We start from the raw sequence: 27,582 nt of genomic DNA, 5'->3' as shown, positions 1-27,582 counted from the left end.
AGACGAAAGAGAACCAGGGAGAACTAGGACGAAGGAGAACTAAAGAGAACCAGGGAGAACTAAGACGAAAGAGAATTAAAGAGAACCAGGGAGAACTAGGACGAAGGAGAACTAAAGAGAACCAGGAAGAACTAAGATGAAAGAGAACTAAAGAGAACCAGGGAGAACTAGGACGAAGGAGAACCAAAGAGAACCAGGAAGAACTAAGATGAAAGAGAACTAAAGAGAACCAGGGAGAACTAGGACGAAGGAGAACTAAAGAGAACCAGGAAGAACTAAGATGAAAGAGAATTAAAGAGAACCAGGGAGAACTAGGACGAAGGAGAACTAAAGAGAACCAGGAGGAACTAAGATGAAAGAGAACTAAAGAGAACCAGGGAGAACTAGGACGAAGGAGAACCAAAGAGAACCAGACACAATGAGTTGATGTAATCCAGAACTAACACACTTAATTCAACTAATGAAGGGATTGATCAGTTGAATCAGGTGAGATTGGACTGGAATACATCAAATAGGAGGAACAGCAGTGAAAACTCAAGGAGAGGTTTGGGACACTGTGCTACACATCTGAAGACCTTCTACAGTCCTTCAGAAAGTCCCTTCAGTCCTTCAATCCATGTGCTGAGACACCAAGTCTGTGTCTGCATTGTGATCCATACAAAGGAGCTGTGTGTGTGTGTGTGTGTGTGTGTGTGTGTATGTGTGTGTATAAAGAGCATTCAGACCACCAGGTGTAAATCAATGGCTATGAATTAGAGGGGAGTGGAAGGAGAGAGAAATTGGCCCTGTCACTCATATGTGAGTCTATTTGGGCAATGAGGCGGTGGGGACTGTGGTGTGTGTTGGGATAGAGACTGCTGGGTGGAAGAGGGGTGGTGAGGGCTAGCGATCGATTGGCTCTAGTCAGGGCCAGCTCCCCAGTTACTCCCTCAGCCCTTGTGAAGGTCGTACGGACGAGAGCACGTACGCAGGCAGGACGGCAAGCCCACTCAAAGACCCAAACACACACTGACAGAGTGAGGAAGGAAGTAGTTGAAACTGCAGCTGAGCAACGCAGGCCAATATCCCCTGTTGACAGAGGTCCTTAGTGGAGATATTTCCTACAGATTCAAGACTATACAAGTTTTAAACTCTGATTTGATTCTTAAAAAACTAGAAACAGGAACTAAATACTCTAAATCATAGAAATACTCAAAGCTCTGTATCTACGTTGTGCACATTCTGACAAAGTCACATGTTGACTTATTTGGGAGTCACATCACATGAGATGTCCCCAGTACCCTGCCTCGTCTCCATGTCCCCAGTACCCTGCCTCGTCTCCATGTCTCCAGTACCCTGCCTCGTCCCCATTAACTCAGTATCTTGCCTCATCTCATGTCCTTGGTACCCTGCCTCGTCTCCATGTTCCCAGTACCCTGCCTTGTCTCCATGTCCCCAGTACCCTGCCTCGTCTCCATGTCCCCAGTACCCTGCCTCGTCTCCATGTTCCCAGTACCCTGCCTCGTCTCCATGTTCCCAGTACCCTGCCTCGTCTCCATGTCCCCAGTACCCTGCCTCGTCTCCATGTCCCCAGTACCCTGCCTCGTCTCCATGTCCCCAGTACCCTGCCTCATCTCCATGTCCCCAGTATCCTGCCTTGTCCCCATTAAAGCCAAACTAAGTGGCTGAAGATAAGCTGAGACCCCATTGGCTTAGACAAACACAGGGAGGCTGAGTGACACAGTCCTCCAATCAACTGAGCAAACACTGCTCACAAGCAGTGTGTGTGTGTGTGTGTGTGTGTGTGTGTGTGTGTGTGTGTGTGTGTGTGTGTGTGTGTGTGAGAGAGAGAGAAAGAGAGAGATGGACATGGAGATTGCTCTTTCTATTAAGACAGGGGTGTGTGGGCACCAGCTGTGTGTGTGTGTGTGTGTGTGTGTGTGTGTGTGTGTGTGTGTGTGTGTGTGTGTGTGTGTGTAGGTTATTGAGAGAGATAAAGGTGCTGGATGGACACTGAGGACAATGCTTGGAGGAGAAGAGACTAATATAGAAATGCTAATGAAAAGTAACTGCTATGTGCAAAGCTCTGGAGCGCTGACTGCAGGGCAGGAAGGAACAGGGGGCTGCACAGCCAAAACAACAGGTTTCTCTACCTATGAGAGAGATGAATATGAAGTCTTAAAAAAAGCATCTGATGGTCTGCATCATTGTAGGTAAAGACTCATTGAACAGGTAGTCCAGTGTAAACACCGAGCAAGGCAGCCTTTCATTCTCTTCAAAAAGAGGTTCTATGTTATACAGGGACTTCAACAGTTTGTGAAGGAAAACAGATCATTCAGAGCTATATACTGTAGATCAGGGGTAACTCCACTCTGACCCTGAAGTCTGGAGCCTGCTGCTTTTCTGTTCTACCTAATAACTAATTGCACACACCTTGTGTCCCAGGTCTAAATCAGTCCCTGGTTACAGGGGACAGTGGAACAATGAGGCAGAACTGTCTTGGAGGTCCAGAGGTGAGTTTGAGGGCTGTGTAGCAACAGTGCTTTGATCCAATTCTAATTAAGATCCAGTTCAATGACGTAAACATATCCAACACATTAACATGACCTTGATGATAATAACACAACCGACTCACCCCAACAACACGTGCTAATGGAAACTGCAAATAGACCAGATGTGTTTGTCTGGGGATGAAAGCCAATAGAAATAGGAGAGAAGCACACCTTGATCACACCTAGGTTGAACCAAACTCACCAACAACACCACTTCTGTTCTCTCAGCTTCCTCCCGAGATTAAGGATAAGATCATATAACACAACAAGCTTTTAAAATTCAATATTGGTGCACAATTTAAACCAATAGTATGAAAGTGATGCAAAAGGTACTCGTGGAACGGCCCTGCAATCCTCGTCTTAGATATCAGCCTGCAAAAACAAGACTCTATTTTGGTCCAAGTGTTCAGAAAGCGGAAATACTGCAGTATCATGGTTAGAGATGAGTCTGAATGCTGATCCCCTGACTCAGACAATTAATCATGGAACACACACCATCATTTCCTTTCGTCTTTCCACAAAGAACAAAACAAAAGAACATGGTTGCGTTGCACAAAAGAAAATTCAGTTACTTGACTTTTACAAAAGTAAAGATTAATTGTCTCGAGACGATATAACCCTAAAGCACAAATTCAATCACAATGCACAAACAAGTCTGTTGCATTATGTTCCCTAAATAATTAGAATATTGCATTACTGCACCCTTAGAAAAAAGGGTTCCAAAAGGGTATTTTGGCTGTCCCCATAGAATAACCATTTAAAGAACCCTTTTGGGTTCCAGGTAGAACTCTCTGTGAAAAGGCTTCTACATGGAAACCAAAAGGGTTGTACGTGGAACCAAAAAGGGTTCTTCAAAAGGTTACCCCATGGGGACAGGTGAATAACACTTTAAAATTCTAGAGTGTGTTCATGAAGACATTACACAGAAGAAATTCAAAGCAAACAAGCGTGGTGAACTATGTATTAATTGTTCTGGTTTTAAGTGTACCAAGATTTGGCATGGGCCCTCAGATCCTCAAAAGGTTCGACAGCTGCACCCTTGAGAGCATCTTGACTGGCTGCATCACCGCCTGGTATGGCAACTGCTTGACATCCGACCGCAAAGAGCTACAGAGGATAGTGCGTATGGCCCAGGACATCACTGGGGCCGAGCTCCATGCCATTCTGGACCTCTATACCAGGCGGTGTCAGAGGAAGGCCCTAAAAATGGTCAAAGACTCCAGCCACCCAAGTCATAGACTGTTCTCTCTGTTACCGCACAACAAGAGATACCAAGTCTGGAACCAACAGGACGCTGAACAGCATCCACCCCCAAAGCCATAAAAATATTTAACCAAATCTGCACTGACCCTTTTGGCACTAACTCTATTGACTCCTCACATACGCTGCTGTTACTGTTTATTATCTTTCCTGTTGCCTAGTCACTTTATCCCTACCTGTGTGTACATGCAGTTGAAGTCGGAAGTTTACATACACTTAGGTTGGAGACATTAAAACTAGGTTTTCAACCACTCCACAAATTTCTTGTTAACAAACTACAGTTTTGGCAAGTCGGTTAGGACATCTACTTTGTGCATGACACAAGTAATTTTTCAAACAATTGTTTACAGACAGATTATTTCACTTATAATTCACTGTATCACAATTCCAGTGGGTCAGAAGTTTACATAAACTAAGTTGACTGTGCCTTTAAACAGCTTGGAAAATTCCAGAAAATTAAGTCATGGCTTAAGAAGCTTCTGATAGGCTAATTGACATAATTTGAGTCAATTGGAGGTGTTCCTGTGGATGTATTTCAAGTCCTACCTTCAAACTCAGTGCCTCTTTAATTGACATCATGGGAAAATCAAAAGAAATCAGAAAAAAAAAAAAAAAAATAGTAGACCTCCACTAGTCTGGTTCAACCTTGGGAGCAATTTCCAAATGCCTGAAGGTACCACGTTCATCTGTACAAACAATAGTACGCAAGTATAAACACCATGGGACCACGTAGCCGTCATACCGCTCAGGAAGGTTCTGTCTCCTAGAGATGAACGTACTTTGTTGCGAAAAATGCAAATCAATCCCAGAACAACAGCAAAGGACCTTGTGAAGAAACAGGCACAAAAGTATCTATATCCACAGTAAAACGGGTCCTATATCGACATAACCTGAAAGGCCGCTCAGCAAGGAAAAAGCCACTGCTCCAAAACCGGCATAAAAAAGCCAGACTACGGTTTGCAACTGCATATGAGAACAAAGATCGTACTTTTGGAAAAAATGTCCTCTGGCCATAATGACCATTGTTATGTTTGGAAGATAAAGGGGGAGCCTTGCAAGCCGAAGAACACCATCCCAACCGTGAAGCATGGGGGTGGCAGCATCATGTTGTGAGGGTGCTTTGCTGCAGGAGGGACTGGTGCACTTCACAAAATAGATGGCATCATGAGGATGGAAAATTCTGTGGATATATTGTCAGGAAGTTAAAGCTTGGTCGCAAATGGTCTTCCAAATGGACAATGACCATTGAGTAGTGGAGACCAGAGTCTATCAAACTTGGGCTGTCTCTTCTGGAGGTCATAAGTGAGCATTTCAAGAGGAAGAAAGTCAACAATCTGGTCAATCCAGATTTTAAATGTAGGAGAAGTATTAGAGGCCCACAATAGAATAATACATTTCTTAGCAAAGTATGTAATAGTCATTAGCACATTTTCTCTGTCAGGATTAGATAGATTAGATAGATTAGATAGATACACGGGGTCATATCAAACTGTACATCTAGTATTTTCTGTGCAGCAGTATGTATAGAGTGCCAGAATATGGCAATCTCTCTACAGCTCCAAAATACATGCATATAGGTTCCACTTTCAGAGTTACATCTTTTACAGTTAGGAGACATATCTGTTTTCATTCTATGGAGTCTCAAAGGAGTATAATAACATTTGTACAAAAATGTGTAATTAGATTCTTTCATTTTTACATAGTAGAGTAGTAGAGGAGCCGTATACCCTGTTGCAAACCTCCGCCCATAACTCATCACTGATAGTCAGACCAAGGTCCTTTTCCCAGATTATTTTCAAAGGAGTAATGGAGGAGCCTCCTTTCTCAAAAAGGAGTCTATAGATGTAGGAGATTTAGCCTTTAATGGATTGTGCTGTGACAAGAAGGGTTTCAACTTCATTCAGCTGAGCTCTAAACCTCCTCTTGTAAGTAAATGAGGAAATGAAGTGTCTAATTTGAAGATATTTTTAAAAAATGGGATCTTGGCACATTGAATTCACTGCAGAGCTCTTGAAAGGATTTCAGTGTAGTGGTTTTCTGATGAAATAGGTCTGAAAAGGTCCTGATTCCTAGAGCATGCCAAAGATTAATATTGGCATCACTCAGGGCATTTGGCAAGTCTGAGTTGCCTACTATAGGCAACATAGAGAACATATTTGGCAGGTATTTCCTACAGTCCCTCCACGCTAGTAGGGTGCTGTAAATCACAAATGTTTTGGCTATGTTGCCCACCTCACTAAAGTTATTAATGAATATAATTTGAGCTTAGGGACACATTTCACATTCTTAAAATAAAGTGCTGACCTAAAACAGGGACGTTTTACTGGGATTAAATGTCATGAATTGTGAAAAACTGAGTTTAAATGTATTTGGCTAAGGTGTATGTAAACTTCCGACTTCAACTTTATCTACCTCAACTACCTCGAACCACTGCACATCGACTCTGTACTGGTACCCTGCGTATATGCCCAAGTTATCATTGACTCAGTACTGGTACCCCGTGTATATAGCCAAGTTATCATTGACTCAGTACTGGTACCCCGTGTATATAGCCAACTTATCATTGACTCAGTACTGGTACCCTGCGTATATACCCAAGTTATCATTGACTCAGTACTGGTACCCTGTGTATATAGCCAAGTTATCATTGACTCTGTACTGGTACCCCGTGTATATAGCCAAGTTATCATTGACTCTGTACTGGTACCCTGCGTATATAACCAAGTTATCATTGACTCAGTACTGGTACCCTGTGTATATAGCCAAGTTATCATTGACTCTGTCCTGGTACCCCGTGTATATAGCCAACTTATCATTGACTCAGTACTGGTACCCTGCGTATATACCCAAGTTATCATTGACTCAGTACTGGTACCCCGTGTATATAGCCAAGTTATCATTGACTCAGTACTGGTACCCTGTGTATATAGCCAAGTTATCATTGACTCTGTACTGGTACCCCGTGTATATAGCCAAGTTATCATTGACTCTGTACTGGTACCCTGCGTATATAACCAAGTTATCATTGACTCAGTACTGGTACCCTGTGTATATAGCCAAGTTATCATTGACTCTGTCCTGGTACCCCGTGTATATAGCCAACTTATCATTGACTCAGTACTGGTACCCTGCGTATATACCCAAGTTATCATTGACTCAGTACTGGTACCCCGTGTATATAGCCAAGTTATCATTGACTCTGTCCTGGTACCCCGTGTATATAGCCAAGTTATCATTGACTCTGTCCTGGTACCCCGTGTATATAGCCAAGTTATCATTGACTCTGTCCTGGTACCCCGTGTATATAGTCAAGTTATCATTGACTCTGTACTGGTACCCCGTGTATTTAGCCAAGTTATCATTGACTCTGTACTGGTACCCCGTGTACAGTGCCTTGCGAAAGTATTCGGCCCCCTTGAACATTGCGACCTTTTGCCACATTTCAGGCTTCAAACATAAAGATATAAAACTATATTTTTTTGTGAAGAATCAACAACAAGTGGGACATAATCATGAAGTGGAACGACATTTATTGGATATTTCAAACTTTTTTAACAAATCAAAAACTGAAAAATTGGGCGTGCAAAATTATTCAGCCCCCTTAAGTTAATACTTTGTAGCGCCACCTTTTGCTGCGATTACAGCTGTAAGTCGCTTGGGGTATGTCTCTATCAGTTTTGCACATCGAGAGACTTTTTTTCCCATTCCTCCTTGCAAAACAGCTCGAGCTCAGTGAGGTTGGATGGAGAGCATTTGTGAACAGCAGTTTTCAGTTCTTTCCACAGATTCTCGATTGGATTCAGGTCTGGACTTTGACTTGGCCATTCCAACACCTGGATATGTTTATTTTTGAACCATTCCATTGTAGATTTTGCTTTATGTTTTGGATCATTGTCTTGTTGGAAGACAAATCTCCGTCCCAGTCTCAGGTCTTTTGCAGACTCCATCAGGTTTTCTTCCAGAATGGTCCTGTATTTGGCTCCATCCATCTTCCCATCAATTTTAACCATCTTCCCTGTCCCTGCTGAAGAAAATCAGGCCCAAACCATGATGCTGCCACCACCATGTTTGACAGTGGGGATGGTGTGTTCAGCTGTGTTGCTTTTACGCCAAACATAACGTTTTGCATTGTTGCCAAAAAGTTCAATTTTGGTTTCATCTGACCAGAGCACCTTCTTCCACATGTTTGGTGTGTCTCCCAGGTGGCTTGTGGCAAACTTTAAACAACACTTTTTATGGATATCTTTAAGAAATGGCTTTCTTCTTGCCACTCTTCCATAAAGGCCAGATTTGTGCAATATACGACTGATTGTTGTCCTATGGACAGAGTCTCCCACCTCAGCTGTAGATCTCTGCAGTTCATCCAGAGTGATCATGGGCCTCTTGGCTGCATCTCTGATCAGTCTTCTCCTTGTATGAGCTGAAAGTTTAGAGGGACGGCCAGGTCTTGGTAGATTTGCTGTGGTCTGATACTCCTTCCATTTCAATATTATTGCTTGCACAGTGCTCCTTGGGATGTTTAAAGCTTGGGAAATCTTTTTGTATCCAAATCCGGCTTTAAACTTCTTCACAACAGTATCTCGGACCTGCCTGGTGTGTTCCTTGTTCTTCATGATGCTCTCTGCACTTTTAACGGACCTCTGAGACTATCACAGTGCAGGTGCATTTATACGGAGACTTGATTACACACAGGTGGATTGTATTTATCATCATTAGTCATTTAGGTCAACATTGGATCATTCAGAGATCCTCACTGAACTTCTGGAGAGAGTTTGCTGCACTGAAAGTAAAGGGGCTGAATAATTTTGCACGCCCAATTTTTCAGTTTTTGATTTGTTAAAAAAGTTTGAAATATCCAATAAATGTCGTTCCACTTCATGATTGTGTCCCACTTGTTGTTGATTCTTCACAAAAAAATACAGTTTTATATCTTTATGTTTGAAGCCTGAAATGTGGCAAAAGGTTGCAAAGTTCAAGGGGGCCGAATACTTTCGCAAGGCACTGTATATAGCCAAGTTATCATTGACTCAGTACTGGTACCCCGTGTATATAACCAAGTTATCATTGACTCTGTACTGGTACCCTGTGTATATAGCCAAGTTATCATTGACTCAGTACTGGTACCCCGTATATATAGCCAAGTTATCATTGACTCTGTACTGGTACCCTGTGTATATAGCCAAGTTATCATTGACTCTGTACTGGTACCCCGTGTATATAGCCAAGTTATCGTGTATTTATTGAGTTGTTATAATTGATTTTCTCTTTTTCTCTCTGCATTGTTGTGAAATAAGTAAGTAAATATGTCACTGTTAGTCTACACGTTGTTTACAAAGCATGTGACAAATAACATTTGATTTGAAAACCGAGAAGCTCTTGAGTACACAGCTCAAAATATAATCATATGTTTATTAGCCCACACCATAGACCAGGCCTGGGCAAAGGCCGGCCCGGGGGGCGTATGTGGCCCGCGACTTGGGTCAAAACGCTACCACTGACCTGCAACTTGAGCTTATCGATCTTCAGTCTGATGCAGTGATTGGAGAACTATTCAAAACAATGTCACTGACGAGGTTCTATTCATCTCTTGATGAACAAAACTTTCCAAAGATTAGGAGTCCTGCTCAGAGGATGTGTGTACTGTTTGGGTCAACCTTTGTATGTGAACAGACATTTTCCGTGATGAAATACAACAAGTCAAGACACAGATCACCTCTTACTGACTCTCACCTCTCAGCAATCCAGTGCATAGCGATGTCAGAGACTATACCTGACTTCACAGCTCTAGTCAATGCACAGTGTACTTTCCCTCCGTGTAGTTCATTGCATGTTTAATAATGAAATTACCTACCAAAAGGAGAACATGGATGTGGTTTATTCCTGTGCATGTTAAAACAGTAAAATAAGTAGCATATCTGGATGTGATTTACAGTAGATATATCTGTCAACACAGTCAAACACATGATATATGATTCTGGCCCGCGATGGCAAAAATATATTCTAATGTGGCCAAACATATATATATATATATATATATATATATATATATATATATATATATATATATATATATATATATATATATATATATATATATATATATATATATATTTCATTTTTTCCACCTTAATTTAACCAGGTAGGCTAGTTGAGAACAAGTTCTCATTTACAACTGCGACCTGGCCAAGATAAAGCAAAGCAGTTCGACACATACAACAACACAGAGTTACACATGGAATAAACAAACATACAGTCAATAACACAGAGTTACACATGGAATAAACAAACATACAGTCAATAACACAGAGTTACACATGGAATAAACAAACATACAGTCAATAACACAGAGTTACACATGGAATAAACAAACATACAGTCAATAACACAGAGTTACACATGGAATAAACAAACATACAGTCAATAACACAGAGTTACACATGGAATTAACAAACATACAGTCAATAATACAGTAGAAAAAGTATATATACAGTATGTGCAACTGAGGTAGGAAAAGAGAGGTAAGGCAATACATAGTTATCACAATCATATAACTCATGCTACTGCAAAAGGGTTCTAGCAGGAAACAGATGGCCAGAATATAGAGCAAGGAAAGCCAGGAGAGGGACAAGTATTTTACTTAATGGTTAATCAGATAAAATATTTCTACAATAAATAGTATTAACAGTCAGTGATTGAGGAAGAGGGAACTACATATTGTCAGACACCCCACCTGAGGAAGAAGGAACTACATACTGGCAGACACCCCACCTGAGGAAGAAGGAACTACATACTGTTAGACACCCCACCTGAGGAAGAAGGAACTACATACTGTTAGACACCCCACCTGAGGAAGAAGGAACTACATACTGTCAGACACCCCACCTGAGGAAGAAGGAACTACATACTGTCAGACAACCCACTGTAACTAGAAGGAACTACATACTGTCAGACACCCCACCTGAGGAAGAAGGAACTACATACTGTCAGACACCCCACCTGAGGAAGAAGGAACTACATACTGTTAGACACCCCACCTGAGGAAGAAGGAACTACATACTGTTAGACACCCCACCTGAGGAAGAAGGAACTACATACTGTCAGACACCCCACCTGAGGAAGAAGGAACTACATACTGTCAGACACCCCACCTGAGGAAGAAGGAACTACATACTGTCAGACACCCCACTGTAACTAGAAGGAACTACATACTGTCAGACACCCCACTGTAACTAGAAGGAACTACATACTGTCAGACACCCCACTGTAACTAGAAGGAACTACATACTGTCAGACACCCCACTGTAACTAGAAGGAACTACATACTGTCAGACACCCCACTGTAACTAGAAGGAACTACATACTGTCAGACACCCCACTGTAACTAGAAGGAACTACATACTGTCAGACACCCCACCTGAGGAAGAAGGAACTACATACTGTTAGACACCCCACCTGAGGAAGAAGGAACTACATACTGTCAGACACCCCACCTGAGGAAGAAGGAACTACATACTGTCAGACACCCCACCTGAGGAAGAAGGAACTACATACTGTCAGACACCCCACTGTAACTAGAAGGAACTACATACTGTCAGACACCCCACCTGAGGAAGAAGGAACTACATACTGTCAGACACCCCACCTGAGGAAGAAGGAACTACATACTGTCAGACACCCCACCTGAGGAAGAAGGAACTACATACTGTCAGACACCCCACTGTAACTAGAAGGAACTACATACTGTCAGACACCCCACCTGAGGAAGAAGGAACTACATACTGTCAGACACCCCACCTGAGGAAGAAAGAACTACATACTGTCAGACAACCCACTGTAACTAGAAGGAACTACATACTGTCAGACACCCCACCTGAGGAAGAAGGAACTACATACTGTCAGACAACCCACTGTAACTAGAAGGAACTACATACTGTCAGACACCCCACCTGAGGAAGAAGGAACTACATACTGTCAGACACCCCACCTGAGGAAGAAGGAACTACATACTGTCAGACACCCACCTGTAACTAGAAGGAACTACATACTGTCAGACACCCCACCTGAGGAAGAAGGAACTACATACTGTCAGACACCCCACCTGAGGAAGAAGCAACTACATACTGTCAGACACCCCACCTGAGGAAGAAGGAACTACATACTGTCAGACACCCCACTGTAACTAGAAGGAACTACATACATACTGTCAGACACCCCACTGTAACTAGAAGGAACTACATACTGTCAGACACCCCACCTGAGGAAGAAGGAACTACATACTGTCAGACACCCCACCTGAGGAAGAAGGAACTACATACTGTCAGACACCCCACTGTAACTAGAAGGAACTACATACTGTCAGACACCCCACCTGAGGAAGAAGGAACTACATACTGTCAGACACCCCACCTGAGGAAGAAAGAACTACATACTGTCAGACACCCCACCTGAGGAAGAAGGAACTACATACTGTCAGACACCCCACTGTAACGAGAAGGAACTACATACTGTCAGACACCCCACCTGAGGAAGAAGGAACTACATACTGTCAGACACCCCACTGTAACTAGAAGGAACTACATACTGGCAGACACCCCACCTGAGGAAGAAGGAACTACATACTGTCAGACACCCCACCTGAGGAAGAAGGAACTACATACTGTCAGACACCCCACCTGATGAAGAAGGAACTACATACTGTCAGACACCCCACCTGAGGAAGAAGGAACTACAGACTGTCAGACACCCACCGTAACTAGAAGGAAGAGAATCACCAACAACACCAATGTGAAGGACATAAGCTGTAACTAGAAGGAAGAGAATCACCAACAACACCAATGTGGAGGACATAAGCTGTAACTAGAAGGAAGAGAATCACCAACAACACCAATGTGAAGGACATAAGCTGTAACTAGAAGGAAGAGAATCACCAACACCACCAATGTGGAGGACATAAGCTGTAACTAGAAGGAAGAGAATCACCAACAACACCAATGTGGAGGACATAAGCTGTAACTAGAAGGAAGAGAATCACCAACAACACCAATGTGGAGGACATAAGCTGTAACTAGAAGGAAGAGAATCACCAACAACACCAATGTGAAGGACATAAGCTGTAACTAGAAGGAAGAGAATCACCAACAACACCAATGTGAAGGACATACGCTGTAACTAGAAGGAAGAGAATCACCAACAACACCAATGTGGAGGACATAAGCTGTAACTAGAAGGAAGATAATCACCAACAACACCAATGTGGAGGACATAAGCTGTAACTAGAAGGAAGAGAATCACCAACAACACCAATGTGGAGGACATAAGCTGTAACTAGAAGGAAGAGAATCACCAACAACACCAATGTGAAGGACATAAGCTGTAACTAGAAGGAAGAGAATCACCAACAACACCAATGTGAAGGACATAAGCTGTAACTAGAAGGAAGAGAATCACCAACACCACCAATGTGGAGGACATAAGCTGTAACTAGAAGGAAGAGAATCACCAACAACACCAATGTGGAGGACATAAGCTGCTTCTTTGCAGGTCAGCCTTTTAAATCTGTTTGTCTGAAGAGCAGACCAATTGAAGTTAGTCTACAGAAAAGAATGATGACAAAAAGAGAGCAAACTTTGACTAGAGTAACTAACTTTCATGTACAATACTTGTCTCAGTCACTATCTGGCCTCACCTGTAAACCTCTTGTCTGCCAGGTGATGTCAACATCCTATTCTCTCTCCGTCCTCAGGTGGTATCAACTAGGCTTGGACGATATAACGTTGATACCATATACCGCGGTATACGGCATGACAACACACATCCTTTTACCTCAGAATCACGTGGCTGATTTAACCATCAATAGAAAAATACAGTAGCCAACACTATGCCACCTTTTAACCAGGAGGTGGGACAAATAGTCTGTTCATGTGGTGTCTGAGTTATCGGAAATACGAGACTTCCACTTAAACGGCCCTCCAAGTTGTAATTACAAGTCGGAAAGTCTGAGAAAATGACAATGCTACATATCAACACACTTGATATGTATCATTGTTGATACGTAGCAAGTTTGACTATATTGTCCATGTTTGCAACCTAGCTAACTTTATTATTAGAAACTTTAGCTAGCTCATATAGCTAGCTAAAATGTCATTGGTTGAAGAATTGTTCCAACTGGGATGTTTCCCACGAGCACATGAATGGTAACTAAACAAACACATCACACAGGCTCTTTAAAGGGGCAATCAGCAGTTGCTACATCCATTTTTGGATTATAAAATAAATGATATGTAGGCATTGATTCTTGAAGAATATAACTTATAAATGCCTCATGACCTTAGTTCAACTGTCACACTCCATGAGAACCCAAAATATAAGCTTGTTTTACTCCAATATTTGTAAACAAAGTAAATGTAAATAATGACAGTACAGCCTCATAACATAGGGTAAAACTATCATTTTGATATCATGGATGGTCAGCTCTTGCATCCGTAGCTCTGTCTATGAATATGAGAATGTTACATTTCTCCAGCCCCATCATATTTTATTTTTTACCAAAACAAGGGCTTTTTTTATTGTTTCTACAACAAAGAGTTCACAGACAACGGGTGCGAGCTGTGCGCCCAGTCAGGTCACTTATGACACAAGTCATTATTCAACATCCATCCATGTCTCAGGATGTCGAGAGATGATGTGACCAGCCACTAGGGGCAACAGTGAGCGCCGTTACCGTCAAGTAGGTTTTGGTTTTGCTAGGGTATTGTGGACGGGGATGGCGGTAAGCATCTGCCTCTGGTTCCAAGTAGACCAAAGGTTCCAAACAGACCAAAGGTTCCAAACAGACCAAAGGTTCCAAACAGACCAAAGGTTCCAAGTAGACCAAAGGTTCCAAACAAACCAAAGGTTCCAAACAGACCAAAGGTTCCAAACAGACCAAAGGTTCCAAACAGACCAAAGGTTCCAAACAGACCAAAGGTTCCAAGTAGACCAAAGGTTCCAAACAGACCAAAGGTTCCAAACAGACCAAAGGTTCCAAACAGACCAAAGGTTCCAAACAGACCAAAGGTTCCAAACAGACCAAAGGTTGCATGTTTGAATCCAGCGATAGAAAGTAGTTGTTGATATTTTTGGTTTTCAGCCTAACCCAAACCTTAACCCTTACCTTAACCATTCAGAGTTCATGTCTAACCTTCAGAATCCGGAGTTTATGCCTAAACTTAACCCCAAATATTTTCACATTTCAGGTGTAGAACTTTGCAAACAACATCTAATTCTGATGTGAGACTGTGATTGTTGCTTGTTTATGTGCAATGGCTTGTGTATGTTGTGTGTAAATGCCTGTGTGTGTGTGTTGTGTGTGTAAACACCTGTGTGTGTGTGTGTTGTGTGTAAACACCTATGTGTGTTAGTGTTAAAGTAACTGCATTGTGTGTTTCCTCCAGTGCATTTCACATAATGTCTTTGGCAGCTCTGGGGAGGAAGGCCTAACAGCAGGAGGTCTCACCAGGGGAACACAGTACGCCTCTCAGCCTGTCACACTTTGATGATGCGATCAAGACTCCACGGCATGGGGCCACCAATTTAGAGGCATGAACAGAGGAACTTGGGCTCCTTCTGACTGACAGCCTTCCATACCTCCCATCTATGTCAACTTTCCCTCTCTAATCTCTTTGGATTCAGGGTCTCTCTCTGCGTGCCTCGCTCTCTGCGTGCCTCGCTCTCTGCGTGCCTCGCTCTCTGCGTGCCTCGCTCTCTGCGTGCCTCGCTCTCTGCGTGCCTCGCTCTCTGCGTGCCTCTCTCTCTGCGTGCCTCTCTCTCTGCGTGTCTCTCTCTCTGCGTGTCTCTCTCTCTGCGTGTCTCTCTCTCTGCCTCCGCCGGTCTCTCTCTCCTAGTATGTGGGGTCTTTGTAAATATATGTGTGTTTTTGTTTATGCGTGTTTGTGTGAGTGTGTAGTGTGTGTACTGTATAGTGTGTAGTGCTTATCCAATTATTTTCCAATCCCATCTAAGGGAGGCGTCTGTTCCTTGCCATCTGCAGGAGATGAGGGTGGCACACATTAAGGGAGAGACGGGGGGCAGATCAATGGCACACACACACAGGCAGACACACAGGATAAATACTCTATTGCTCTGGCTGGTCAATGACAGGAAAGCTAACAGAGAACAAAGAGAGAGAACATGAAAGAAACAACTATGAGTTGATGCCTCCTGTCTGAACCAGTTCAATGTGGTGCAGAACTTTCCATTGACTCATCAGTCTGCTCTTTCCAGACCTCCAGCAGAGAGGAAGAGAAAGAAGAAGAAGAGAGGGAGGGTCTATCCTGGAGGGGTGGAGTGAAGTCATGAATGATGCATAGGGACTAGTGTTAATTATTCTGTGTGTGGAACGGGACAGACATCTGCACTAGGATAGAGAGAGAGAGGTGGGTGGGGGGGCGGGGGGAGAGGAGAAAGAGTGGGGAGATGGATGGAAGGAGGGGAGAGAGAGAGAGAAGGATGGAAGGAGTGTGGGATGAAGAGAGAGAGAGAGAGAGAGAGAGAGAGAGAGAGAGAGAGAGAGAGAGAGAGAGAGAGAGAGAGAGAGAGAGAGAGAGAGAGAGAGAGAGAGAGAGAGAGAGAGAGAGAGAGAGAGAAAGAAAGAAAGAAAGAAAGAGAGAGATAGATAGAGGGAAAGAGAATGAGGAGAGAGATGGGATGTGTCTATTCTTATGTATGCCTGAGAGACAGCCTGGAAGTATGTGAGAGATAAAGACTAGACATGCATGTGTAAAACAGAAAGGTAAACGTATTCAAGGTATCAAGGGAACCATTAGAGATGTACAGGCTTGTATTGTGTGTTGGAGAAAGAAAGTAGAACACTGATTATGCTAATACTTCCTACTGCTAGAGGGAGCAGCCCACCACTTGCTCAGGTCAAGGTTAAAAAATAAAAAATCCCCCCTCCTCATCCTCTCTCCCCCCGTCTCTTCCTCACAGGCAAATCCCCCCCTAACTCCAAAATCCTGCCTATGTTGCAAAAAGAACATGCGGTCAAAGAACACCTCTCCCCCAGGACAGCATGGTTCTATAGTACCTCATTACAGAGAGTAGAGCAGCGGAGCACAGCACAGCTACAGTTAGATGTGTCCTAAACGGCACCCCATTCCCTATACAGTGCACTCCTTTTGACCAGGGCCCATAGGGATCAGGTCAAGAGTAGCCCACTATGTGGTGCCGGGGTAGCCAACCCTGTTCCTGGAGTGTCACAGCTACAGCAGGATGTTCCAACAAGGCTTCATACCTGACCAACTGAGATAATTGATCGGTTCAGTGATTGCCTAAATTATACACACCTGCTCTTCCAGGCCGGTTAAATCAAGAACATGAACTGTCTGCAGTTCTCCAGGACCAGAGTTGACTTCCCCTGATGTAGGGAGTAAGGTACTATCTACCCCTGATGTAGGGAGTAAGGTACTATCTACCCCTGATGTAGGGAGTAGGGTACTATCTACCCCTGATGTAGGGAGTAGGGTACTATCTACCCCTGATGTAGGGAGTAGGGTACTATCTACCCCTGATGTAGGGAGTAGGGTACTATCTACGCCTGATGTAGGGAGTAGGGTACTATCTACCCCTGATGTAGGGAGTAAGGTACTATCTACCCCTGATGTAGGGAGTAGGGTGCTATCTACCCCTGATATAGGGAGTAGGGTACTATCTACCCCTGATGTAGGGAGTAGGGTACTATCTACCCCTGATGTAGGGAGTAGGGTACTATCTACCCCTGATGTAGGGAGTAAGGTACTATCTAACCCTGATGTAGGGAGTAGGGTACTATCTACCCCTGATGTAGGGAGTAGGGTACTATCTACCCCTGATGTAGGGAGTAGGGTACTATCTACCCCTGATGTAGGGAGTAGGGTACTATCTACCCCTGATGTAGGGAGTAGGGTACTATCTACCCCTGATGTAGGGAGTAGGGTACTATCTACCCCTGATGTAGGGAGTAGGGTACTATCTACCCCTGATGTAGGGAGTAAGGTACTATCTACCCCTGATGTAGGGAGTAGGGTGCTATCTACCCCTGATATAGGGAGTAGGGTACTATCTACCCCTGATGTAGGGAGTAGGGTACTATCTACCCCTGATGTAGGGAGTAGGGTACTATCTACCCCTGATGTAGGGAGTAAGGTACTATCTAACCCTGATGTAGGGAGTAGGGTACTATCTACCCCTGATGTAGGGAGTAGGGTACTATCTACCCCTGATGTAGGGAGTAGGGTACTATCTACCCCTGATGTAGGGAGTAGGGTACTCCCTCCGGTAGCTCGACAGACAGACAGACAGATAGCTAGACAGACAGACAGATAGCTAGACAGACAGATAGCTAGACAGACAGCTAGACAGACAGATAGCTAGACAGACAGATAGCTAGACAGACAGACAGATAGCTAGACAGACAGACAGATAGCTAGACAGACAGACAGACAGATAGCTAGACAGACAGATAGCTAGACAGACAGATAGCTAGACAGACAGATAGCTAGACAGACAGATAGCTAGACAGACAGATAGCTAGACAGACAGATAGCTAGACAGACAGATAGCTAGACAGACAGATAGCTAGACAGACAGATAGCTAGACAGATAGCTAGACAGACAGATAGACAGATTGCTAGACAGACAGACAGATAGCTAGACAGACAGACAGATAGCTAGACAGACAGATAGCTAGACAGACAGATAGCTAGACAGACAGATAGCTAGACAGACAGATAGCTAGACAGACAGATAGCTAGACAGATAGCTCGACAGACAGACAGACAGATAGCTAGACAGACATACAGATAGCTAGACAGACAGATAGCTAGACAGACAGATAGCTAGACAGACAGATAACTAGACAGACAGATAGCTAGACAGACAGATAGCTAGACAGACAGACAGATAGCTAGACAGACAGACAGACAGACAGATAGCTAGACAGACAGACAGATAGCTAGACAGACAGATAGCTAGACAGACAGATAGCTAGACAGACAGATAGCTAGACAGACAGATAGCTAGACAGACAGATAGCTAGACAGACAGATAGCTAGACAGACAGATAGCTAGATAGACAGATAGCTAGACAGACAGATAGCTAGACAGACAGATAGCTAGACAGACAGATAGCTAGACAGACAGATAGCTAGACAGACAGATAGCTAGACAGACAGATAGCTAGACAGACAGATAGCTAGACAGACAGATAGCTAGACAGACAGATAGCTAGACAGACAGATAGCTAGACAGACAGATAGCTAGACAGACAGATAGCTAGACAGACAGATAGCTAGACAGATAGCTAGACAGGCAGATAGCTAGACATACAGATAGCTAGACATACAGATAGCTAGACAGACAGATAGCTAGACAGATAGCTAGACAGACAGACAGACAGATAGCTAGACAGACAGACAGATAGCTAGACAGACAGACAGATAGCTAGACAGACAGACAGATAGCTAGACAGACAGACAGACAGACAGATAGCTAGACAGACAGACAGATAGCTAGACAGACAGACAGATAGCTAGACAGACAGATAGCTAGACAGACAGATAGCTAGACAGACAGATAGCTAGACAGACAGACAGACAGACAGATAGACAGATAGCTAGACAGACAGACAGATAGCTAGACAGACAGACAGACAGATAGCTAGACAGACAGACAGACAGATAGCTAGACAGACAGACAGACAGATAGCTAGACAGACAGACAGACAGACAGATAGCTAGACAGACAGACAGACAGACAGATAGCTAGACAGACAGACAGACAGATAGCTAGACAGACAGACATACAGACAGATAGCCAGACAGACAGCTAGACAGACAGACAGACAGCTAGACAGACAGCTAGACAGATAGCTAGACAGACAGACAGATAGCTAGACAGACAGACAGACAGATAGCTAGACAGACAGACAGACAGATAGCTAGACAGATAGCTAGACAGACAGATAGCTAGACAGACAGATAGCTAGACAGACAGATAGCTAGACAGACAGACAGACAGACAGACAGACAGATAGCTAGACAGACAGACAGACAGCTAGACAGATAGCTAGACAGACAGACAGACAGCTAGACAGATAGACAGACAGACAGACAGACAGACAGATAGCTAGACAGACAGATAGCTAGACAGACAGATAGCTAGACAGACAGATAGCTAGACAGACAGATAGCTAGACAGACAGACAGACAGACAGCTAGACAGACAGACAGATAGCTAGACAGACAGACAGACAGATAGCTAGACAGACAGACAGACAGACAGACAGACAGACAGATAGCTAGACAGACAGATAGCTAGACAGACAGACATACAGACAGACCGACATGACAGCCAGACAGATAGCTCGACAGACAAACAGACAGATAGCTAGACAGACAGACAGACAGACAGACAGATAGCTAGACAGACAGATAGCTAGACAGACAGACAGACAGACAGACAGACAGACAGACAGACAGATAGCTAGACAGACAGATAGCTAGACAGACAGACATACAGACAGACCGACATGACAGCCAGACAGATAGCTCGACAGACAAACAGACAGATAGCTAGACAGACAAACAGACAGATAGCTAGACAGACAAACAGACAGATAGCTAGACAGACAAACAGACAGATAGCTAGACAGACAAACAGACAGATAGCTAGACAGACAAACAGACAGATAGCTAGACAGACAAACAGACAGATAGCTAGACAGACAAACAGACAGATAGCTAGACAGACAAACAGACAGATAGCTAGACAGACAAACAGACAGATAGCTAGACAGACAAACAGACAGATAGCTAGACAGACAAACAGACAGATAGCTAGACAGACAAACAGACAGATAGCTAGACAGACAAACAGACAGATAGCTAGACAGACAAACAGACAGATAGCTAGACAGACAAACAGACAGATAGCTAGACAGACAAACAGACAGATAGCTAGACAGACAAACAGACAGATAGCTAGACAGACAAACAGACAGATAGCTAGACATACAAACAGACAGATAGCTAGACAGACAAACAGACAGATAGCTAGACAGACAAACAGACAGATAGCTAGACAGACAAACAGACAGATAGCTAGACAGACAAACAGACAGATAGCTAGACAAACAGACAGATAGCTAGACAGACAAACAGACAGATAGCTAGACAGACAAACAGACAGATAGCTAGACAAACAAACAGACAGATAGCTAGACAGACAAACAGACAGATAGCTAGACAAACAGACAGATAGCTCGACAGACAAACAGACAGATAGCTAGACAGACAAACAGACAGATAGCTAGACAAACAGACAGATAGCTCGACAGACAAACAGACAGATAGCTAGACAGACAAACAGACAGATAGCTAGACAGACAAACAGACAGATAGCTAGACAGACAAACAGACAGATAGCTAGACAGACAAACAGACAGACAGCTAGACAGACAAACAGACAGATAGCTAGACAGACAAACAGACAGATAGCTAGACAGACAAACAGACAGATAGCTCGACAGACATACAGACAGATAGCTAGACAGACAAACAGACAGATAGCTAGACAGACAAACAGACAGATAGCTAGACAAACAGACAGATAGCTAGACAAACAGACAGACAGATAGCTAGACAGACAAACAGACAGATAGCTAGACAAACAAACAGACAGATAGCTAGACAGACAAACAGACAGATAGCTAGACAAACAGACAGATAGCTCGACAGACAAACAGACAGATAGCTAGACAGACAAACAGACAGATAGCTAGACAAACAGACAGATAGCTCGACAGACAAACAGACAGATAGCTAGACAGACAAACAGACAGATAGCTAGACAGACAAACAGACAGATAGCTAGACAGACAAACAGACAGATAGCTCGACAGACAAACAGACAGATAGCTAGACAGACAAACAGACAGATAGCTAGACAAACAGACAGATAGCTCGACAGACAAACAGACAGATAGCTAGACAGACAAACAGACAGATAGCTCGACAGACAAACAGACAGATAGCTAGACAGACAAACAGACAGATAGCTAGACAAACAAACAGACAGATAGCTAGACAGACAAACAGACAGATAGCTAGACAAACAGACAGATAGCTCGACAGACAAACAGACAGATAGCTAGACAGACAAACAGACAGATAGCTAGACAAACAGACAGATAGCTCGACAGACAAACAGACAGATAGCTAGACAGACAAACAGACAGATAGCTAGACAGACAAACAGACAGATAGCTAGACAGACAAACAGACAGATAGCTAGACAGACAAACAGACAGATAGCTAGACAGACAAACAGACAGATAGCTAGACAGACAAACAGACAGATAGCTAGACAGACAAACAGACAGATAGCTAGACAGACATGCCCACAGATCCAGTTTTTAGAAACATACACACACAGCTGTTCCTAGCAGAAAGCGGCCATCACATTGGCAGGTGCCCTCAGTGGGTGTGTGTTGTGTGTGTGTGTGCATTGTGTGTGGTGTGTGTTGTATGTGTGTCACCTCAGGTAAATATTGTCTGAGAGGATTAGGCGTCCAGAGCGGCGCTCAGATGGGCGATAAGACCCTCGCTCCTGCCACCCTCACGGCCAATCACCATTGGAGTACACACACACACTGGATGACCGCTGTCTCTCTGTCATATCAAACACACACACCCCACACACACCATGCACACATGATTGTTTAATCAAATTAAGATTAAATTAAGATTCAGCAGCGTCTTGACAGAGACAGTGTGTATTTATCATGCTAATCTTCTCCCTGCCTTATCCGTCCGTCCGTCCGTCCCCGTCCGTCCGTCAGTCCGTGTGTGCATGTTTGATTTACAGATGCAGCCCAGCCACACACATTGGGAGGTGATTATAGGAAATGTCCATCTTAGACTGATTTCTCTGGGTCGATCTACCTCCTGCATACGAGGCTGGGCATTATCCTAGCATTGTCCTTTTACATTATTTATTTGACCTTTATTTAACTAGGCAAGTCAGTTAAGAACAAATGGTTATTTACAATGATGGCCTACCCCGGCCAAACCCAGACAACACTGGGCCAATTGTGCGCCACCCTATCTGACTCCCAATCACGGTCGGTTGTGATACAGCCTGGAATCGAAGGAATCGAACCGGGGTCTGTAGTGACGCCTCTAGCACTGAGATGCAGTGCCTTAGACCGTAGCACCATTCCTTTGGGGGGGCCGTTGTGGGTTCTGTAAATAACTTGGCTTATAGATTAACAGTCGGCTATAATGTAGCCAGTATAGCAGAGCATCAGCGTACTGTACCAGCTGTATATGAAGGTTCACAGATCACACATTGACTCCGCTTACGCCGGTCCCCTGTTACTGGGTCTTAATATGATTTCATTCAGAATACATCTGTTGGCACTAATATCACTCCATAGTGCTCTGCCCTCCTCTCTTAAACAACGCTCCAACTGAAACACACAGGAAGGACAATGACACCGCAGTCCCACACTTCCTGCCTGAAACAGCACCATCAGAGAATGAGGAGGACAACAACGGAAATAAGCTTGGTGTTTAATATATGTAATGTTGATGGTTAATTATCCAATACATTAAATCAATCAGGTGATGTGGTTTCATGGAAACACTATGCATCCTAATGCTTTTGGTAGAAACCTCAATGACTAAACTCTATGACTCTGGTCCTGTCTGTCTCAAGGTCGTTCATTCGTTCCCCTACCGTGGAGGAATATGGGTGCTACAGGACCTCGCCACACTCCAGAGGACAGCCGGCCCGACTGAAAGACTCCTTCATCTAGCACGGCCATCACGCCGCGGAGAGAGAGAAGAAAACGTGTACGAGTCGAGGAAGACAAGAGAAAGAAAATGACTTGTCCATACCTGACTACCTCTGTAATATGAAATCCAATTTAGGGAAGAAGGGGGAAACGGAGAGATAAGAAGGGAGGTTTTTCTCCCCCTCCGCCGTGTCGCGCCGAGCCCCATCAACCAAGGCAAACACTAAATAATGAACAATACTGTGGCTGTCCCCCCATGATAAAACACACTCCATTAATGCCACTCGGCAGAATTAATGATAATTATGCCATGTTCGCCGCCCGTTCTCTTATTGAATTCTTATCTGAGCTGCCGAGGAGGAAGGAACAGCGCTCCGACTGTCTCCTCTTCCACCCCCCCCAAAAAAACAATAGAAAGAAAATCCCTCATTTAAGTCGTCCAGAAAGGGGAAGTTCACAGAGGAAATAGGAACTTTTATAGGTGTAAAATGAAGGAGGTGACATGGGATGCAACAGAGGAAGAACTGTGACTTTCATGCTCTGGAACAGGTGATCACAACACTGAGTTTAAGATGGGCTGTGTCCTTTCTACAAGTGTGTGTGTGTGTGTGTGTGTGTGTGTGTGTGTGTGTGTGTGTGTGTGTGTTCTGAACCCTTCTGGGTGTGGTCTGAGCCTCACCATCAAGGTTGTGATTACATATTGAAGGATGGCACAATTAGAATGATATTCTATCTGTATGGGCACACCACCATAAGAGTTGGACTACAAGATCAGAAACATATTCAGCCTGCTGATGACAATGGAACACACACACATTTTCACTGATAAATGTAAAGACAGTGAGTAAAAGGTCTTTGACAGTTCTGAAACAAACCACACACTTCCAGGGCTAATTAGAGTGTGTATAAAGTGGTGTTTGTTTCTGGAGGCCCTCCTACCTGGCTCTAATTAGACGGTGGTAATTCACTCAGACAAACTCTTAATGACAGAGAGGAAAATTACTGCTGTGTATGTGTGTGCGTGTGTGTGTGTGTGTGTGTGTGTGTGTGTGTGTGTGTGTGTGTGTGTGTGTGTGTGTGTGTGTGTGTGTGTGTGTGTGACAGAGAATAAATAACTACTGCTACTAATCATGACTGTTAAGGTGTCAGACTACAGTGTGTGTACATATACATAGCATTGGGAGTGGATGTGTATACTAGTGGCAGTATCTAGAACAAAACGTTACACAGTCCATGTTAGCATTATGGAACCTCCTTGTGTTGTATACTGTTCATTCATTGGCTGTGTGGGACAGGTGTTGAACAAGCAGCCCTTCAGTCCACACACACACACACACACACCCCACCAACCCTGCATGAATGGAAGCCATAAGGTGTGTATGTATGTATGCCTGCCTCTGCGCGTGTGCGTGTATACTCACTGGCAGCGTGGGGCAGGTTGATGAAGAAGCCTTTGAGTCTGGAGGCCAGCCACTCCATGCTCTCCTGCAGGTTGGCAAGGGCCTTCAGGTCGCTCACGTCACGCAGGATCTCGTTCTGCGGGATCAGCTTGTCACCCAGGTTACCCGTCAGCACCTCTGACTCCTTGGCAAACGCCGCCCTGGATCGGTGGGAATGGAGGAGGAGAGAGGAAATGGAGGAGGAGAGAGGAGATGGAGGAGGAGAGAGGAGATGGAGGAGGAGAGAGGAGATAGAGGAGGAGAGAGGAGATGGAGGAGGAGAGAGGAAATGGAGGAGGAGAGAGGAAATGGAGGAGGAGAGAGGAAATGGAGGAGGAGAGAGGAAATGGAGGAGGAGAGAGGAGATGGAGGAGGAGATGGAGGAGGAGATGGAGGAGGAGATGGAGGAGGAGATGGAGGAGGAGAGAGGAAATGGAGGAGAGAGGAAATGGAGGAGGAGAGAGGAAATGGAGGAGGAGAGAGGAAATGGAGGAGGAGAGAGGAAATGGAGGAGGAGAGAGGAAATGGAGGAGGAGAGAGGAAACAAAAAAAGTTGTATTAGACAAAATCAGTCAATGTGACTGTTCTAGACAGGTTCTAAAATGGTCATGAGAGTAGTTAGAACTAACCGTCTGATATTCAAACAAGGGTTAGCCTGGTCCCAGATCTGTTTGAACTAACGGTCTGATCTTCAAACAAGGGTTAGCCTGGTCCCAGATCTGTTTGAACTAACTGCCTGATCTTCAAACAAGGGTTAGCCTGGTCCCAGATCTGTTTGTACCGTCTTTCCAAATCTGTTGGTCATTGTTTGGCTTCATAATGACAACTGGAGATGGGAAGCTCTGGGACCAGGGTAGAGAGAGATGGGTTTCTCTTCTGGATATAGGAGATGGGAAGATCTGGGACCAGGGTAGAGAGAGAGGGTTTCTCTTCTGGATATAGGAGATGGGAAGCTCTGGGACCAGGGTAGAGAGAGAAGGGTTTCTCTTCTGGATATAGGAGATGGGAAGCTCTGGGACCAGGGTAGAGAGAGAAGGGTTTATCTTCTGGATATAGGAGATGGGGAGCTCTGGGACCAGGGTAGAGAGATAAGGGTTTCTCTTCTGGATATAGGAGATGAGAAGCTCTGGGACCAGGGTAGAGAGAGAAGGGTTTCTCTTCTGGATATGGGTCGTGCATTAAGAGTAGCGGCTTAAAACCTGTCAACAGCTCCAGATAAGGATTCCCTAGAATCAAGGAGAGGACAGTAGTGGAAGGCAGGAGGATAGTGAAAAGGAGAAGGACATTTATTGGGGGGTGAGGAGGATTAGGGGGGAGGGGACTATAATAACAATCCCACGGTCCCCTGCACAGAGGATGGCTGGCACCGTGTGGAGCTGTACCCTGGACGGACAGACAGACCAGTCACATCAACTCCAGCATGCATCTCAATGAGGCCTTGGGCTTCCAGTAATGACCTTCACTGTGATTTAGGACTGACTGACTAACTTAGTTCAGTCACCACAGGCCCAATGGCTAGCTAGTAACTGGAGCAGGAGCAGATAGAGAGGGAAGGGGAGAGAGACGTCATAGTAAAGGCTAGGTGGGTAGAAAGAGGAGGGAGAGAGAGAAAAAGACTAAACTGAGAGTGCATGCATGCGTGTGTGTGTGTGTGTGTGTGTGTGTGTGTGTGTGTGTGAGAGAAAGAAAGAAAGAGCGAGAGAGAGCTATATTTTAAGGCAATGCGACGTTTCAGACTTCACACATGTTAGCAGGCACATGACAAGAACACAGCCTTGAGGAGAAGACAGCAAAGAATATCCTCATTTTTTTGCGTGACTACTGACCAGCAGCCTTGGTGAATTCACTTCAATATCAAAACTCGAAAGAGAAAAAGAGAAAGAGAGAGAGTGAGAGAGAGAGAGAGAGGGAGAGAGGGAGAGAGAGGGAGAGAGAGGGAGAAAGAGAGCGAGAGAGAAAACAGAGAATGAAAGAGTGAGAGAGAAAACAGAATGAAAGAGAGCGAGAGAAAACAGAGAATGACAGAGAGCGAGAGAGAGAGAAAACAGAGAATGAAAGAGATCAGGAAGAACGGAATGACTTGTTCCAAGCAGGGCCCTTATTATTGGAGCGTGATCAAAAGGAGCGCTGGGTTGCCAGACGTGGAGCCTCTAATCCCTCCAAAGAATGTTGAAAATGTCTGTGGTTGTGACTCAAATTAAAAAAGTCTAAAAGATTCTCCTTGCATTTAAATCCATCACCCATTCATTGATTTATTTACAATTCCAGGCCAATGAGCATCCTTCCTGAAGAGAGCACACATTGAAAGCTCTGTCAATAAGAATGACCCATCTTCTCCTCCCAAATTATTTGGATCCCTCCTTCCTTCAGATAAATAATGTTACATCCTTATGGAGCAATCACTACTTCCTGTACATGTCTGTCTTGTTCAACCACAGCATGTTGATGAAGGGCTGGAGGGAGTGAGGATACTGTTCTGTGTGTTTATGTTAGGGGGGGGGGGGGCGGTGAGGATACTGTTCTGTGTGTTTATGCTAGGGTG

The 27,582-nt window shown here is 44.2% G+C and overlaps 1 protein-coding gene across 1 annotated transcript in view; it reads right to left on the bottom strand.

The window, feature by feature from the left end:
* LOC110499821 (exocyst complex component 4) overlaps positions 1-27,582 on the bottom strand; it is a 237,494-nt gene that overhangs the window by 37,490 nt on the left and 172,422 nt on the right. Inside the window, exon 14 of the mRNA XM_036957071.1 lies at positions 25,023-25,201. Within this exon, the coding sequence (XP_036812966.1) occupies positions 25,023-25,201 (179 nt within the window). The remainder of the gene's footprint in view (positions 1-25,022; positions 25,202-27,582) is intronic.

This window comes from Oncorhynchus mykiss, chromosome 21 (assembly GCF_013265735.2).
Source record: "Oncorhynchus mykiss isolate Arlee chromosome 21, USDA_OmykA_1.1, whole genome shotgun sequence".
Taxonomy (NCBI): domain Eukaryota; kingdom Metazoa; phylum Chordata; class Actinopteri; order Salmoniformes; family Salmonidae; genus Oncorhynchus; species Oncorhynchus mykiss.
Note: the sequence above shows the minus strand (reverse complement) of the source record. Positions and strands in the feature narration are given on the sequence as shown.